This window comes from Brachypodium distachyon, chromosome 1 (genome assembly GCF_000005505.3).
Source record: "Brachypodium distachyon strain Bd21 chromosome 1, Brachypodium_distachyon_v3.0, whole genome shotgun sequence".
NCBI lineage: Eukaryota > Viridiplantae > Streptophyta > Magnoliopsida > Poales > Poaceae > Brachypodium > Brachypodium distachyon.
In genome coordinates, this window is record NC_016131.3 from 73,473,786 (window position 1) to 73,487,114 (window position 13,329).

At 46.5% G+C, this 13,329-nt stretch overlaps 2 protein-coding genes across 4 annotated transcripts; one reads left to right on the forward strand and one right to left on the reverse strand.

Annotated features, from left to right (window-relative positions):
* The first annotated feature begins 1,875 nt into the window (after positions 1-1,875).
* Positions 1,876-6,150, forward strand: LOC100836113 (CBL-interacting protein kinase 9). 2 transcript variants are annotated; one of them, XM_003562109.4, is made up of 15 exons: positions 1,876-2,280; positions 2,872-2,934; positions 3,009-3,080; positions 3,248-3,355; positions 3,460-3,540; positions 3,757-3,810; positions 3,896-4,021; positions 4,099-4,188; positions 4,290-4,412; positions 4,528-4,638; positions 4,749-4,865; positions 4,950-5,006; positions 5,168-5,242; positions 5,355-5,419; positions 5,519-6,150. In XM_003562109.4, exons 1-15 carry the CDS (start codon positions 2,071-2,073, stop codon positions 5,520-5,522), a joined length of 1,356 nt encoding a protein of 451 aa, XP_003562157.1. In that variant the 5' UTR covers positions 1,876-2,070; the 3' UTR covers positions 5,523-6,150. The 2 variants fall into 2 exon arrangements, with proteins under 2 accessions (XP_003562157.1, XP_010229279.1); XM_010230977.3 differs by lacking the exon at positions 1,876-2,280 and adding an exon at positions 2,590-2,737.
* A 3,376-nt stretch (positions 6,151-9,526) lies between these two features.
* LOC100834440 (heavy metal-associated isoprenylated plant protein 39) lies at positions 9,527-11,162 on the reverse strand. 2 transcript variants are annotated; one of them, XM_010230979.3, is made up of 3 exons: positions 10,770-11,162; positions 10,431-10,503; positions 9,527-10,304 (listed from the first exon to the last, which is right to left on the reverse strand). In XM_010230979.3, exons 1-3 carry the CDS (start codon positions 10,776-10,778, stop codon positions 9,745-9,747), a joined length of 642 nt encoding a protein of 213 aa, XP_010229281.1. In that variant the 5' UTR covers positions 10,779-11,162; the 3' UTR covers positions 9,527-9,744. The 2 variants fall into 2 exon arrangements, with proteins under 2 accessions (XP_010229281.1, XP_003558919.1); XM_003558871.4 differs by having other exon boundaries at positions 10,431-10,506; positions 10,770-11,157.
* Positions 11,163-13,329: the final 2,167 nt, after the last annotated feature.

The following is a 13,329-nucleotide window of genomic DNA, read 5'->3' on the forward strand; positions in this document are numbered from 1 at the left end:
CGATCTCCCTGCGACTCTTTTCTATCTGGGCTCGCTAATCTTCCGATGTATCCGGTATCTACTTCCACGTCCCCAACTCCGCGTTGCATCCGCGTGGACCCCGACGAAAATCTTGAGATGGGTCCCGAAAATCCTAATCCACAAGAGAACATGCGCGTGCGTGCACGTGGAGCTTGCGCTCCCTTGCATCTCTTCTGACCGGCATGTCACCATAGAACTGGCTGCTCCATGCCATGCATACCTCCAAAGACTCCAAACCTAACATACGATCCCTGCCAGTGAAACAACAGCAGCCACGGATCGAGCCCCATACATTGCGAGATGAAAGCGACCTAAGCTTAACAAGATTCCGGCCGATACAGAGAGGAGATGGAACGCGGGCCGTTAATTCACGGCCGGCGGGGCATGTATATATGGCATGTAGGTGCACCCTGCTCCTGATAACGCCCCCACGGTACAATCTAGTGATCGACAGGAATGTATGGGGTGTGTGGCGTCGAAGGCAGGAGATAATAGAGCGTACTTGGCTCAGTTTCAGCAAGCGCCCAGCGGAGATCAATCATGAGGCTAGCTGACGCTGCTCGATCAGCTCGTTGCAATATATCTTCGACGCGCGGTGCATTATTGGTGATCATGACTAAATAATGCATGATGATCGCACATGTATATCTTCTTGCGTTCCATATCCTAAAACGAGAATTAGCGACGATTGTCAGGCTGATGAGGTCGGTCGCGTGCGAGCCGCCCATGCAGTCTTCTCCGGTCAGCGTCTTGGCCAGTACTACGGATGATATCAAGTGCGTTCGAATCCACAAATATTTCGGGCACAAATGAAAAAAATAAAAGATATTGGACGTACACTACCAGCAATCGCATGGTTTGTGCGGTCGCAGTAGCTGCAGGTACAGGTCGATGTCGGGACGCAGTTGTTCGCGGAGTGCCGTGAGAGGTTCGAGCTTTGAACCGGTCGAGCATTGCCACCGGGTGATCGAGTGAGCGAGAGTGAGGTCAGTTATGTTCCAGGGATACATCGTTTTCAGCGGGGGTGCAATGATTGATTGATCTATGTACAAGTGAGCAAGTACGGTACCGTACGCCCGCTCCTTCCTGGAAGCTGCGCGCACGCGATTCCTGGAGGGGAGCTAGGGAAAAAAATACTACCACAATTTGAACAAAAAATCTCTGTGCTTGGTGCACTTGTGCTGCTAATCGCTAGTGCACCATCACAAACTAAGTACAATTAGCACTAAATTTCTCTTTTGACCCTCGTGCCTGTGCACCAGGGTCCCTGCACGTAGCCCCGCCCCTGCGCGATTCGGTTTTGAATTGCACGTGCTGTACTCTGCCTGGTGGTACACGACGACGGCGAGAGTTTGCCTCCTTTTCCACAAAAACGTACAGTATGCTTTACCACGTCCACGATCGAGAGCTAAAGTGCTACTCCGGTAAAGTCCAAAAGAAAAACAAAGTTACACGGAATACTTATATCTCACCCGCGCCCACGCACGACACGAGACCGGCCGGTGCCCCTCTTCTGCACGTCCCAAACGTACATAACGCAAGTGTGGTAGATCACACCCCACCACCTCGCCACGACGCAACCGTGTGCTTTTTTCCTTTCGAGTCAGAAAGACGATTAGCCACTTCCTTTTCCAATTGGACAGAGCCAGGCCCAGTCATCAACAGAAAAAGAAAGAAGCTAGCACGAGTCTACTAGAAAACAGTTTACAACACGCCTGCAATCACTGAATCACGAAGCAGAGCGAGCCAATCCATCCGCCCCGTCCGCGGCGTGCGCCGCCTTCCCGTATCGTTCCACGCGCTTCCTCCTCGCACCCAAAACCGGCCGGACCCACCCCCCGGGCTTCTTGCCGCTATTAAAAACCGCCCGGCCGCCTGACGAAGCCTGGAAACCAAAACACACACGCGAGAACGAGAGACCAGCCAGCGACCGATCCGAGCCGCGGCGCCTCGATCTTCTTCCTCCTACCCGTTGTCAATTCCCCTGTCTGCCCGATCGATCCATCTGTCTGTAACCACCACCACCGAGGGGAAGGGAAGGGAAGGGGGATGGCGGAGGCAACAGCGGCGGCGGGGTCGGAGGGGAAGAGGAGGGCGTCGTCGTCGACGCGGGCCGTGGGGCGGTACGAGCTGGGCAAGACCATCGGGGAAGGCAGCTTCGCCAAGGTCAAGATCGCGCGCGACACGCGCAGCGGGGCCGCATGCGCCATCAAGGTGCTCGACCGCAACCACGTCCTCCGCCACAAGATGGTCGAGCAGGTCGCCCCCGCCGCTCTCTCTCTTCTCCGTCCTACTAGTACCTCTCAATTAATTGACCCTTACAATTCCGTCTGTCCGGGAAGATGGGCAAGACCATCGGGGATCATTGGATTGGATTGGGAAACTCATAAATTTATGACCCAGCGGATGCGATTACATTAAATTAGGAAATAATGCGAGTACATTAATTGGGGAAAACTATAATTATATATACGCTGGCGTCTCTTTCATGGCCGAGATTCTCTGTCTGTATGGATTATATTATTTTTTTCCTTCTGCTGGAAGAAAAATCAACCTCGTCGTGTGTTCTTTTTTTATTACTATAAAGTATACTCCAGAAACAATTTGAAGAGAACGGATATCGAATAACGGGTCGAAAATTCACCGCATTATAGCTATAGTGAGTTAAATGGTTCTCGCTTGGGGAGTATATCTAGCACCGGAACCAAGCTGGAATGTAAGGGAATTTTCTGGTTTCTGCAAAAGATTTGATCTATTCACTACTAGCTGTACAGTTGCTTCAGCTATCCTGTTCTCCTTACATATTTGGTTGTATTGTTAGCACTCAACACATCTTCCACCTGCTTTCAGATTAAACGGGAGATTGCCACAATGAAGCTAATAAAACATCCAAATGTGGTCCAGCTGCATGAGGTATGCTCTAACTTCTGCATATACAATATTGTCTCGTAATCTTTCATCTCGTTCAACTTTTGTGCATTTGATAGGTTATGGCAAGCAGATCAAAGATATACATGGTTCTTGAGTTTGTTGATGGAGGCGAGCTATTTGATAAGATCGTAAGGCTCTCAAACATTATGCAGTAGATGTTATGGCTTTTAGTCTGTCTATGTATGATCCCTTTTGCATATCGCGAGCTTGTCTTGTCGATATTTGCAGTTATAGGGCCACATGAATGTTTAGTTGCTACTCTTTTGTCAATTATCTATGTATTGTTGATGATTAGGTAAATTCTGGGAGGCTAGGAGAAGATGAAGCCCGAAGATACTTCCATCAACTTATAAATGCAGTGGATTATTGCCATAGTCGAGGAGTGTACCATAGAGATCTGAAGGTGTGTTCAATTTTGCTGCTCACCCTGGTGTATATTATCACTCATGTGGATGCTTTGCGGCACACATCCTAATTCATGCTTTTTTTATATGCCAACATTTGCAGCCAGAAAATCTTCTCCTTGACTCGTATGGATCTCTTAAAGTTTCAGACTTTGGTCTCAGTGCATTTGCACCACAAACAAAAGTATGATCTCTATCTAGTAGCTCTGTCCAATTAATGGACATTTTGGTTCCAGTACTAGCACTCTCGGGGTTGATTGACTTCTTCCAAACTATCCACTAAAAAATTTGCTAGCTTTTATTTTGAAAAAGAATAATGTCAGATTGTATACTATTTGTGTTCTGAGACGAGAGTCAGTTAAGAAAAAGAGTATTGATCAGCTCCTTTGAAAACATTCAGGAGGATGGACTTCTGCATACTGCTTGTGGAACTCCAAATTATGTTGCACCTGAGGTGATTTGTTCTCCTTTCAGTTATTGTTTCTACCTTGTCTCAAAAATGTGCTTCAAGAGGTGTAAGCATGAGACTGTTTCCTCAGGTGCTTAATGATAAAGGTTATGATGGTATGGCTGCTGATGTTTGGTCCTGTGGCATAATCTTATTTGTCCTTATGGCGGGGTATCTGCCCTTTGATGACCCCAACCTTATGACTCTCTACAAATTGGTAAGTTCCTGTGATAGACATGCCTTGGTTGTCTGTAAAATTTACAGTGATAAGACTTTTTAATGTTATCTTTACAGATCGCCAAAGCAAATGTTTCGTGTCCACCATGGTTTTCTTCCGGTGCGAGAAATCTCATTAAGCGCATTCTTGATCCCAATCCTCAGACGGTGAGTTCCGATTTACTGTTGTGGTGGCCAGCGATTTCTTCAATACCTATATTTTCTCTATTTGCGTCACAGTTTGAGAAAACAAGTATTTTGTTTTACAGAGGATAACAATTGCACAAATTCTGGAAGATGAATGGTTCAAAAAGGACTATAAACCAACAGATTTTGAGCAAAATGAAGATGTGAGCCTTGAGGATGTCGATGCTGCCTTTAATGGTTTAGAGGTAATACGATCTGAATGTCATTTTCTGATTTGTGACTGAAATGCGTTATCTCCCTCAAAATATTATGTTTTAAAGGTGCCGCTTCATTTATTATCTGTCCTTTTTGACTTTATAGGAACATCTTGTCTCAGAGAAAAAAGAAAAACCAGAATCCATGAATGCATTTGCTCTTATTTCAAGGTCTCAGGGATTCAACCTTGGAAATTTGTTTGAGAAAGAGATGATGGTAGGTTTATAGAAAACGCATTTTGTTGATACATTTTTAAAATCAGACAATTTTAACTGTTAGCAAAACCTTCTTGGCTCTTTAAATAGCTTGATCCTTTTCTTAAATAGGGAATGGCAAAACGGGAAACATCCTTCACCTCTCAACGTACACCACAAGAGATCATGTCTAAAATAGAGGAAGCTTGTGGGCCTCTTGGTTTCAATGTGCGGAAACAAAATTATAAGGTAAACATTTGGAGTTCCTTCACTGTAAGCATTGGATAGTGAGAAATTCAGTACTCACACGGATTCTTCGTTTTGAACTTCCAGATGAAATTGAAAGGCGACAAGACTGGACGAAAAGGCCATTTATCTGTGGCAACAGAGGTACCGGCTCAATTTTCGACATTGAGATGTCATTGTCTTATTATTGTAGTTCTAAAAAGCTGCGGTAACTTTGGCATTTCTCATTTGAAGTGCTAAGCATTCTATGCTGGTACACTGGGGTATGAACTATGTGCCTGATAATTACATGCAATCTCTTGCAGGTTTTTGAGGTTGCTCCATCACTGCATATGGTCGAGCTTCGTAAAACTGGAGGGGACACCTTGGAGTTCCACAATGTATGATCTCAAATGTTACATTTGTCATCCTAACTGCTAAAACATTTTTGATAAAGTCTAACTCGTAGCGCTCTTAAAACAATTAACACTGTTTCTTCAAAACCGTGTGCAGTTCTACCAGAGTTTCTCATCAGAATTAAAAGACATAGTGTGGAAATCTGAATCTGACACAAGACGGTAAGCTCCTAAGCTTTTAATATTCTACCTCTGCCCTGCTCATAATCGCTATTCCTTCTCTCTATTCCACTGTATTAACACCTTTGTTCCAATCTCCAGATGATACCACAGAGAACAAGGACTGTCATCTGGTGCCATGTCGCTGGACCATCTTCAGATGATAACGCTGGGGAACTGTATATTTAGGTGGCACCACATTGATGAGTCCATCTCTTGTAATAGACGGCGCCTTTCTTTTTACCGAGCGCGATTGTACACATACATGTACGAAGAGGCCCTCCGGGAGATGCTCCTTGTATCGCAATGGGATGCCTAGAAGGTAGGCATTCCTGAATGCTTTTGGTTGCCGCCAGGGTTGTGTGCCTTTAATTTTGGTACTGAAATTATGTAAGAAAGATGAATTATGGTAGATATATTGAAAGTAGCCGCTGGATTCGCAGGGCAACTTTGGTAGCGTAATGCGGTAAGCAACTTAACATGTTGTAGGTCTGAATTATGGAACGTGCCATGTCCATGTGCCTGCAGGGATTATATCTCAGAAACATAACTCTGACCACTAAACACTCGGTTTGTCTCTCACTCAACACTCGAAGGCCCCCGTCTCGATATAAGGCAGAAGAGCAGCGAGAGTTTCAAGCCACCAGCCCAACTAGCCTTCTTCTCGTGCAGATTGATTTGTTTTCTTTTTGTTTTTTTTCGAGGGGTATATCTATTTGATGTCGTTGTCATCATTATCATCTTCTCTATATTACTCGCATCTTTTTTTTTTGAGGTCTCTCTTGTACAGTAACAGCTGTAGTATTGATGTCGTTGTTCTGAACAATTGGCACGTCTCAGAAACATAACTCTGACCACTAAATCTTATTGGGGTGGATCAAGTACATACAAAAAGCTGGCAACATCGATCTCTGATTTCTGCATTAGCACGTAGCCAGAAGGGGGCTCCGCTGGCAAGATGATCTCTGATCTCTGCACTGTTGGAAAACGAGGGCGCGCTTTCTTGCGTTACATCCAATCCGACGCTGCAAGGATGGATACATTTGCGTCGTCACATTGGCAGATTTCGCTTGAGCGGCGATCTGAATTCTGAAAGGCTACATATATAATGCCCGGTGCGTGCGTGGTTACAATCATCTGACGCTGATCTACAGCAAAAAGAGTTGTTGCTGCTGCTGCTGCATGAATTGAATTCTCTGTGCTGCTGTTGGTAGTCACCGCAACCGATCATCGATTCGATTTTACACCGATATGATTCTCCAAGCCAATAAGCAGTTTTAGCTAGCAAAAAGGGTTTTCAACCGATCATCATATGATTCGATTTTAGCCACAGTTGAGGCGCCGTAGGGCGTTGTGTGCTTTCTTTGTTGATCTGCGAGCTCTCTCGGCGTACGTATGATGTTCTTGAAACCTGTCTGCCTGGGATGACAAAGTGACAACGAAAGTGGCAGGTGAGAGACCGACGAAGAAAACCGCAGCAGGTAGCTAGCTAGGCAGGTAAACTCGATCCATTCCGTCCATCGCCATCGTCACCGGCCACCGCACTCATGCTAGCCCTCTATGCGGACCTGGCAAATTAATTCGCAAAATTCTCCTTGTCACCTTCGATCGCATCATCCATCAACTGATCTCAGAACACTGAATGCCTCCCTCATTTCTGAACCCGAGTTAAAGGCAAAGATGTCACACTTTCGGCTGCGTGCATACGTCCTGCAGTCTTTACATGGTCCTTGAGACTTGAGAGAGTTGAAACTTGAAAGAAAGAGCCCGAGGGCCGGGTGCCGTGCGACGGCCGGGCTGTCGCGAGCGGCGGGCGCCGAGACGTCGGGGTCATCCGACTCATCGGCACGGCGAAAATTGACGAAAGTGACGAGGAATTTTTACTCAACAAAATTCCCCTTTGGTAGTCATCCAGCGTTATTAGGCTGCGAGACGCAAACGCCAGACGCGACGTCGCACCTCGGGCACTCAGGCAGCCGCAGCTGCCGTTTATGGAGTTTTCCTTGTCCGGTTCTGTCGCTGATTAGTAAACTGGCATGAAAATCTACCAACCTTTTTGTTAGAAGCCCGGCCCGGTGAAGTGTATGTATGTGATGGTCGTCGTCGTGCCGTCTTTTGCTGCTCTTGCAATTGCGATCAGGCGATCAGCCTACTTTATATAAGTCTAATACTCTGTGATAATAATCTAGTGTGATCGTGTGTGTCGTTCTTTAAAAACGAGAATGCACACGCACGAACCGAGTGGGCTAATTAACTCTCGTGTGTAATCAAACTTTTTCTTGGGTTGCTAGTATAGTATACTGTTGTTGCTAGCAGCTTACATGGCTCTGATTCAAATCAGCGTGCCATGAGGTGCGAACCGACTGATTAATCTTCGGTTTAAATAGTGGCAAAAGTTTGGTGATGAAGCACCAGGAAGAAAAATGGATGCATGTACATGTGTTGTTGCACTCAAACTTTTATGCGGCTGCTGCTGCTGCTTCTATAGGAAAGCAGAGCGCCTTTTGCTCATGGTATGGTGGCCATTCATGATCGATCGAGCTAATACGAGCTGCTTAATTTATTATTCTCATTCGGTGCCGTAATGGCGGATATTAGGAGAACTGATAGTACAGTTTTCCCTCTAAAAGTGATCGACGTACATTTAGCCAGGTCTGCTGCTTGCGTATGATCAGGAAAGAGACGGGTCAAACTCGAACATGATTCCGAGGGCGTGAGTTTTTTTAATTAAACATGATTACCTCATCATACCGACACCTGACGCCATGTTTCATTCAGCGATGAGAAGTGATCTATAATTGTAGTGCAGGCATGCTTTCTTGCTCAATGATCGCATTATCATTAATTTCCTTTATCCCATTTTGTCTTCATTTGCCGCCCAACACATTCTTAAATGGCTCAGATGCTTGCAGTCGATGCTTCTTCTTCAAGACGGTTTTCTGGTAACAATACTATGGAAAATACGAGCACGCACAGTGATATGGTTATAGTTTGATAATCTCGTCCTTCCAAGTTATATATTCAACGTTGCCAACGAGCATTGTCCCCTTGAATGCAAAAGAACACGTGAATCAGACAATAGACACATAAGAAACTAGTCCATGTCCATGTGCATCCAGCATTCCAGCTGGGTCAGCTAAGAGCCTAAGACCATAATTTTGATTCCCACCGACTAGAACCGTACGGGGCGGGCTTATTAGAAATCTTTCCGGCCGGCGGCTGGTGATTCTCATGCTTTCGTAATGCTGGAATAAACAGCGATATCTTTGTACGACGGTGCATGATGCATCTGGCCAGCCACAACAATTGCACGAGAAAATGCCAAGATCGTACCACTGTTATCGCGGCTCTAATGCTCCTCCCTCTCATAATTTTTGTTTCAAATTTAAAAAAAATAATATATTTATTTATTTTTAAAAAACGTTTACATACATGACAAAAAATATGAAAATATACCCCCGAAAGCAGAGTTTTGAGAATCCCCCAACCCACATGCATGACCACTCATCAAGTCATCATGCACGGAAATGCTCTCTCCCTCTCTAGTTCACTTTTTTGAATGGGAAATGACGTAGCAGACTAGCAGTACACTGATACGCACAAGGGCAGTCGAGAGCAGCACGTACGCCTATATATGTATATGTATATATATATGTATATGTATATGTATATATATATGTATATGTATATGTATATATATGGGACAGATTCTAGGATACCCAATACTCCCTGTACTAGATGGAGTATTAGAGAAGAACGTCATGGACTTTTCACAATTAGTAAAAATTAAAACAAAAAATACCCGGGACCACCCCCAGCACACGCGGCCGCCTCCGAGCAGGCCGCCGCCGCCCTCGGCCCCCCCCCCCCCCCCAAACCACCACCACCACCACCACCACCACACACACGCGCTCCTCCCCGCGCCGGCAGCGCCGCCGCCGTCCTCGCCCTTGCCGGCTGCCCCCCGCACATGCTCCTCCCCGTCGCGGTTGCCGTTTTTCTCCCCGTTACATTTTTACCCTCGTTTTCTTAATTCTCCGTTTGTTCTGACAGGATACTCCATAGATCTAATTGGAGTATTTAAAAGTAGTAACTAATCTGTGCTCTTGATCAAGAAAAAGGAACAGTCTAAATTAATTTGGGGTACGGTAGAATAGCTCATTCGTACTTCTGCATAGTGTACTGCCGGTTTAATTGGTGCTGCAAATCAACGTATTCGTCAATCCATCCCGTAAATACGATCGAGATGCAGTAGTAGTAGTAGCACTATACAGATGTAACAGATGACCCTCACGCAAACTCAAAGGGGGCTAGCGGCCAGACTTAATTCAGGATATGGTGCAGGAGTTGGGGTTCTCCTCCATGCTCATGTTCCTGACGTAGTAGTAGGGCTGCTGCGGCGGCACGTACGGCTGGTAGGCGGGCGGCGGCGGCGGCGGAGGGCGGTAGTGGTTCATCATGTATTCCGGGTTGCTGAACATGTAGGGCGGCGGCGGCAGCAGGTGATGCGGCATCGGCAGCAATGGCGGCTTCTTCTGGTCGCCGCCGTCCTTCTTGGCCTCGTCCTTCTTGTCCCCGCCGCCGCCGTCTTCCTTCTTCTTGCCGTCCCCGCTGCCGTCCTTCTTCTCTTCGCCTTCCTTCTTGCCGTCGTCCTTCTTGGCGTCTCCGGACTCCTCCTTCTTGGCGGCCCCGTCGCCTTCCTTCTTGGCTTCGTCTTTCTTGTCTTCTTTCTTGTCTTGTTTCTTCTCGGGCTCCTTGGCCGGGCCGACGGACTCGATGTGGGCCGCCCACGACGCCTTGCGGAGCTTGCTCACCACGTTCACCGGGTCCACCGTGCCGATCACCGTCATCTTCCGCGTCGCCATGTCAATCGATATCGCGTCGATGCCTGACAGATTCAAACAGAACAGAGTCAGTCGTCAGTTAACCCATCCGTGGTCCGGAACAGAGGATTGATATTCCAAAGCAGCACGAGGAGTGTCCATGGATCATGGATGGATGGATGCGTGCGTACCGACGAGCACGGAGACGGCCTTCAAGGCCCTCTGCTTGTCCTTGTTGTCATGCAAATCCAGCTTCACCACGATCTTCTGCAGCAGCAGAGGAACACATATACCACTGTTAGTTAGGAGCAGAACAGAGGCGTGCAGGGCCAGGGGCAATGTATGAATGACAGAAAAAAAAACAAGTCTGAACAAAGTGCAGAGGCAAAACACAAAGAAAAGCGTCCCCGGACTCACTAGCAAAGGCAAGATCCCCAGGAGGAACCTCGAGAGAACAATCGATATGTGTGGAATCAGGATCAGGGACTAAGAATCCAAGAACATTACACAGAGAAGCCTCACTCACGTACCTTCGACATGCCTCCGTCCTGCGCACACTGGCACACACGCACACCGAAGAGAGAACTAAAGGAGAATGAGACCAGATCAGACGACCAAATGGGTGTTACTAGCAGAGAAGAATAGCTAGATCAGGAAACGGCGAGCAGTGCGGTACAGCAGCCCCACAACTGCACCCGGATTTGGGACGGGCAAAAGTGTCACGCAACACCAGCGGCAGCTCGAAAAGAGGAAGAGAGGGAAATTGGTGAGCAGGAGGCGATCGATCAAAGGGGTCCTAAATACCCACCCACTGCCTGCGAGCGCGCAAAGTGAACGCAACTTGCTGAAGCTAGGTAGCGTTGGTTCGAAGCGCAGTGTCCCCTGTCGTCCTGCGTACTGAAAGACGTGGTCTGGAGTCTGGACCGGGTTACCGGCGCGCGTAATACGCTTATCTGAACCTCAATTGGACGCGCGCATTGCCAACTCTTGGCAAAGCCTCCGTATCCTCGGTCTCTCGTCCTGTGTGTGCGCGCGCGTGATCGTCGTGACACGTCCAGTTCGACCCCTTTTGTGAGGCAGATCGATTCGATTCCTAGCGTAGCTCCCCATGGATTGTAGCGAAAACACGGACGATTCTTGGAAGAAAGGATCGATCGAGGACTGCTTTGTTTCGTGGATTCCCAGGTGATTCTTTGGACGAACGACTCGATCGATCGACAACTGTTCTGTTCCCCACAGGGTTCGATGCGATCATGCGATTCCCCGGACACGGACAGTTTACTGCACCGTGAGACTCGGCGTACGTAGCTACAGCCCTGTATGTTGCGTCCATTGCAAACTTGGAATTGGTTTTGCATGAGGATGAGATCGAGCCAACCGATGAACCAATAATAGGCTCATCCTTCCCTGTACAGTCATTGTCGCTCCTGCAGTGATCATGACGTACATGCCACACCTGTCTGTCTTACTTTATTTACTAAATTTATTTAGGAACGATTGGTGATTATTATTATTTTGACTTTTAATTAAAGGTGCGAGGCGCGTATATCGTTGACGTCATGCATCTCTCACCTGCTAATAACTGGACGTACAATTGCTAATGGTAGCATTAATTAGTGAGTCTGGTAAACAGCAACTGTTGTCGATCGGTTAAAGCCACCGTCAGGGAACCAAAGTTGGCCATGCAGATGCACCAAAGGATGGGCTCGACCTGTAAACATTTCCTTACTCAACACCTCCCTTTCAAGTCTTCAGTTTTTTAGAAAAATGATTAGCTGCGTAATATTAAAAATAGTACTCCATCGGTTCATAAATGTCGCTGATTTAGTACACTAACTAGTATTAAAACCTAGAGGTCTTAACTCTAAGAATTTGGCCAACATGACAATAGAAGAAAGTAGCTCTGACCGACATTGATGCCATATTGCCATCCTTGTTCAGAAGAGAAGTTCTATTGATCGGAGAAAGTTCGGATGAACTAATTTTAAACAGCAATTTGGTAACTCACATCTCTCGCAAGAAACTCGTGTCTAGTAACTATTGCGTTGATCGAGACATGTCAGTCATACATTCGGACACAATTTTTTCCGAGAAATTTGAGTTACTCGCCGTTCAAAATCAGTTCTTCGTTTGCATGGCAAATAAGGAAACTTGCGAACGGCTGGTTTGCCTAGTTAGGAGTAGGAAAGGGGGACCCCTTGCCTACCAACACAACTACAAATCGTTCCGGTGATTATGAATTTAATTTAGTTTCCTGAGTAAATCCTACTTATTTCTGCTTTTCTAATTGCCGAAAATGTTGTTACCAATCCAAAGCTTATTTATCGGTTTTTCAGCATGCATGGATTGCCAGTACCCAACTCGTTTTTTTTGTCTTAGGCAATACCTACCTAACATTTGGACTGTCAGGCATTTTCTTCTGCTAACTTTCCCGGAAAAAAGGGCAGGAGAATATCTTAATTAACTCTTGGCCGTACAATTATTGCAACAGAAAATCAAGATTTCCCTCGAAAGATAAACATAAATCGAGATCGGTTTCGTTTGAATCCAACACACTGCAATTTTCTGTTCCTCATCCACAATAGCCCATGCAGAATAATCAGCACACTGTTCGTGAGATCTTCCAGTCCGATACATGCAGGCGAGTCGTGCGTCAGCTTCTTGTCCAGGAAGGCGTGACGTGTCTCTCTGTCTGCTAAACGTGATCTTCTCCGATGGTCTGAAGATTGTGGGATCCGTTACTGGACCGGTTTGCAGCGTAAACTGAACTGCTGAAGTAAAGCGGAGAAAAGGTTGGTCAATTAAAGGTGGCCTACAGGTACGGAGGTACCACAAGCAAGCAAGCATTTCTGATGTTTTGGAAGATTTCTGAGATCTTTTCTTGGACCGTGTTCGTTTAAGAGTACGCTGAATTCAAGTAGACAAAAAGGGTATAGTCGATTACATAAATTAAGCCGGTCTTGGGAGTAGGAGTACGAAGCAACTGTACCTCGACAAGTACAGAGCACCGCACACAACGAGTTGATGTACCACCTGATCACTTGGCTAGCTGCGTATACGGGGCCTCCTCTCCAGCTTGATCTTTTCAGA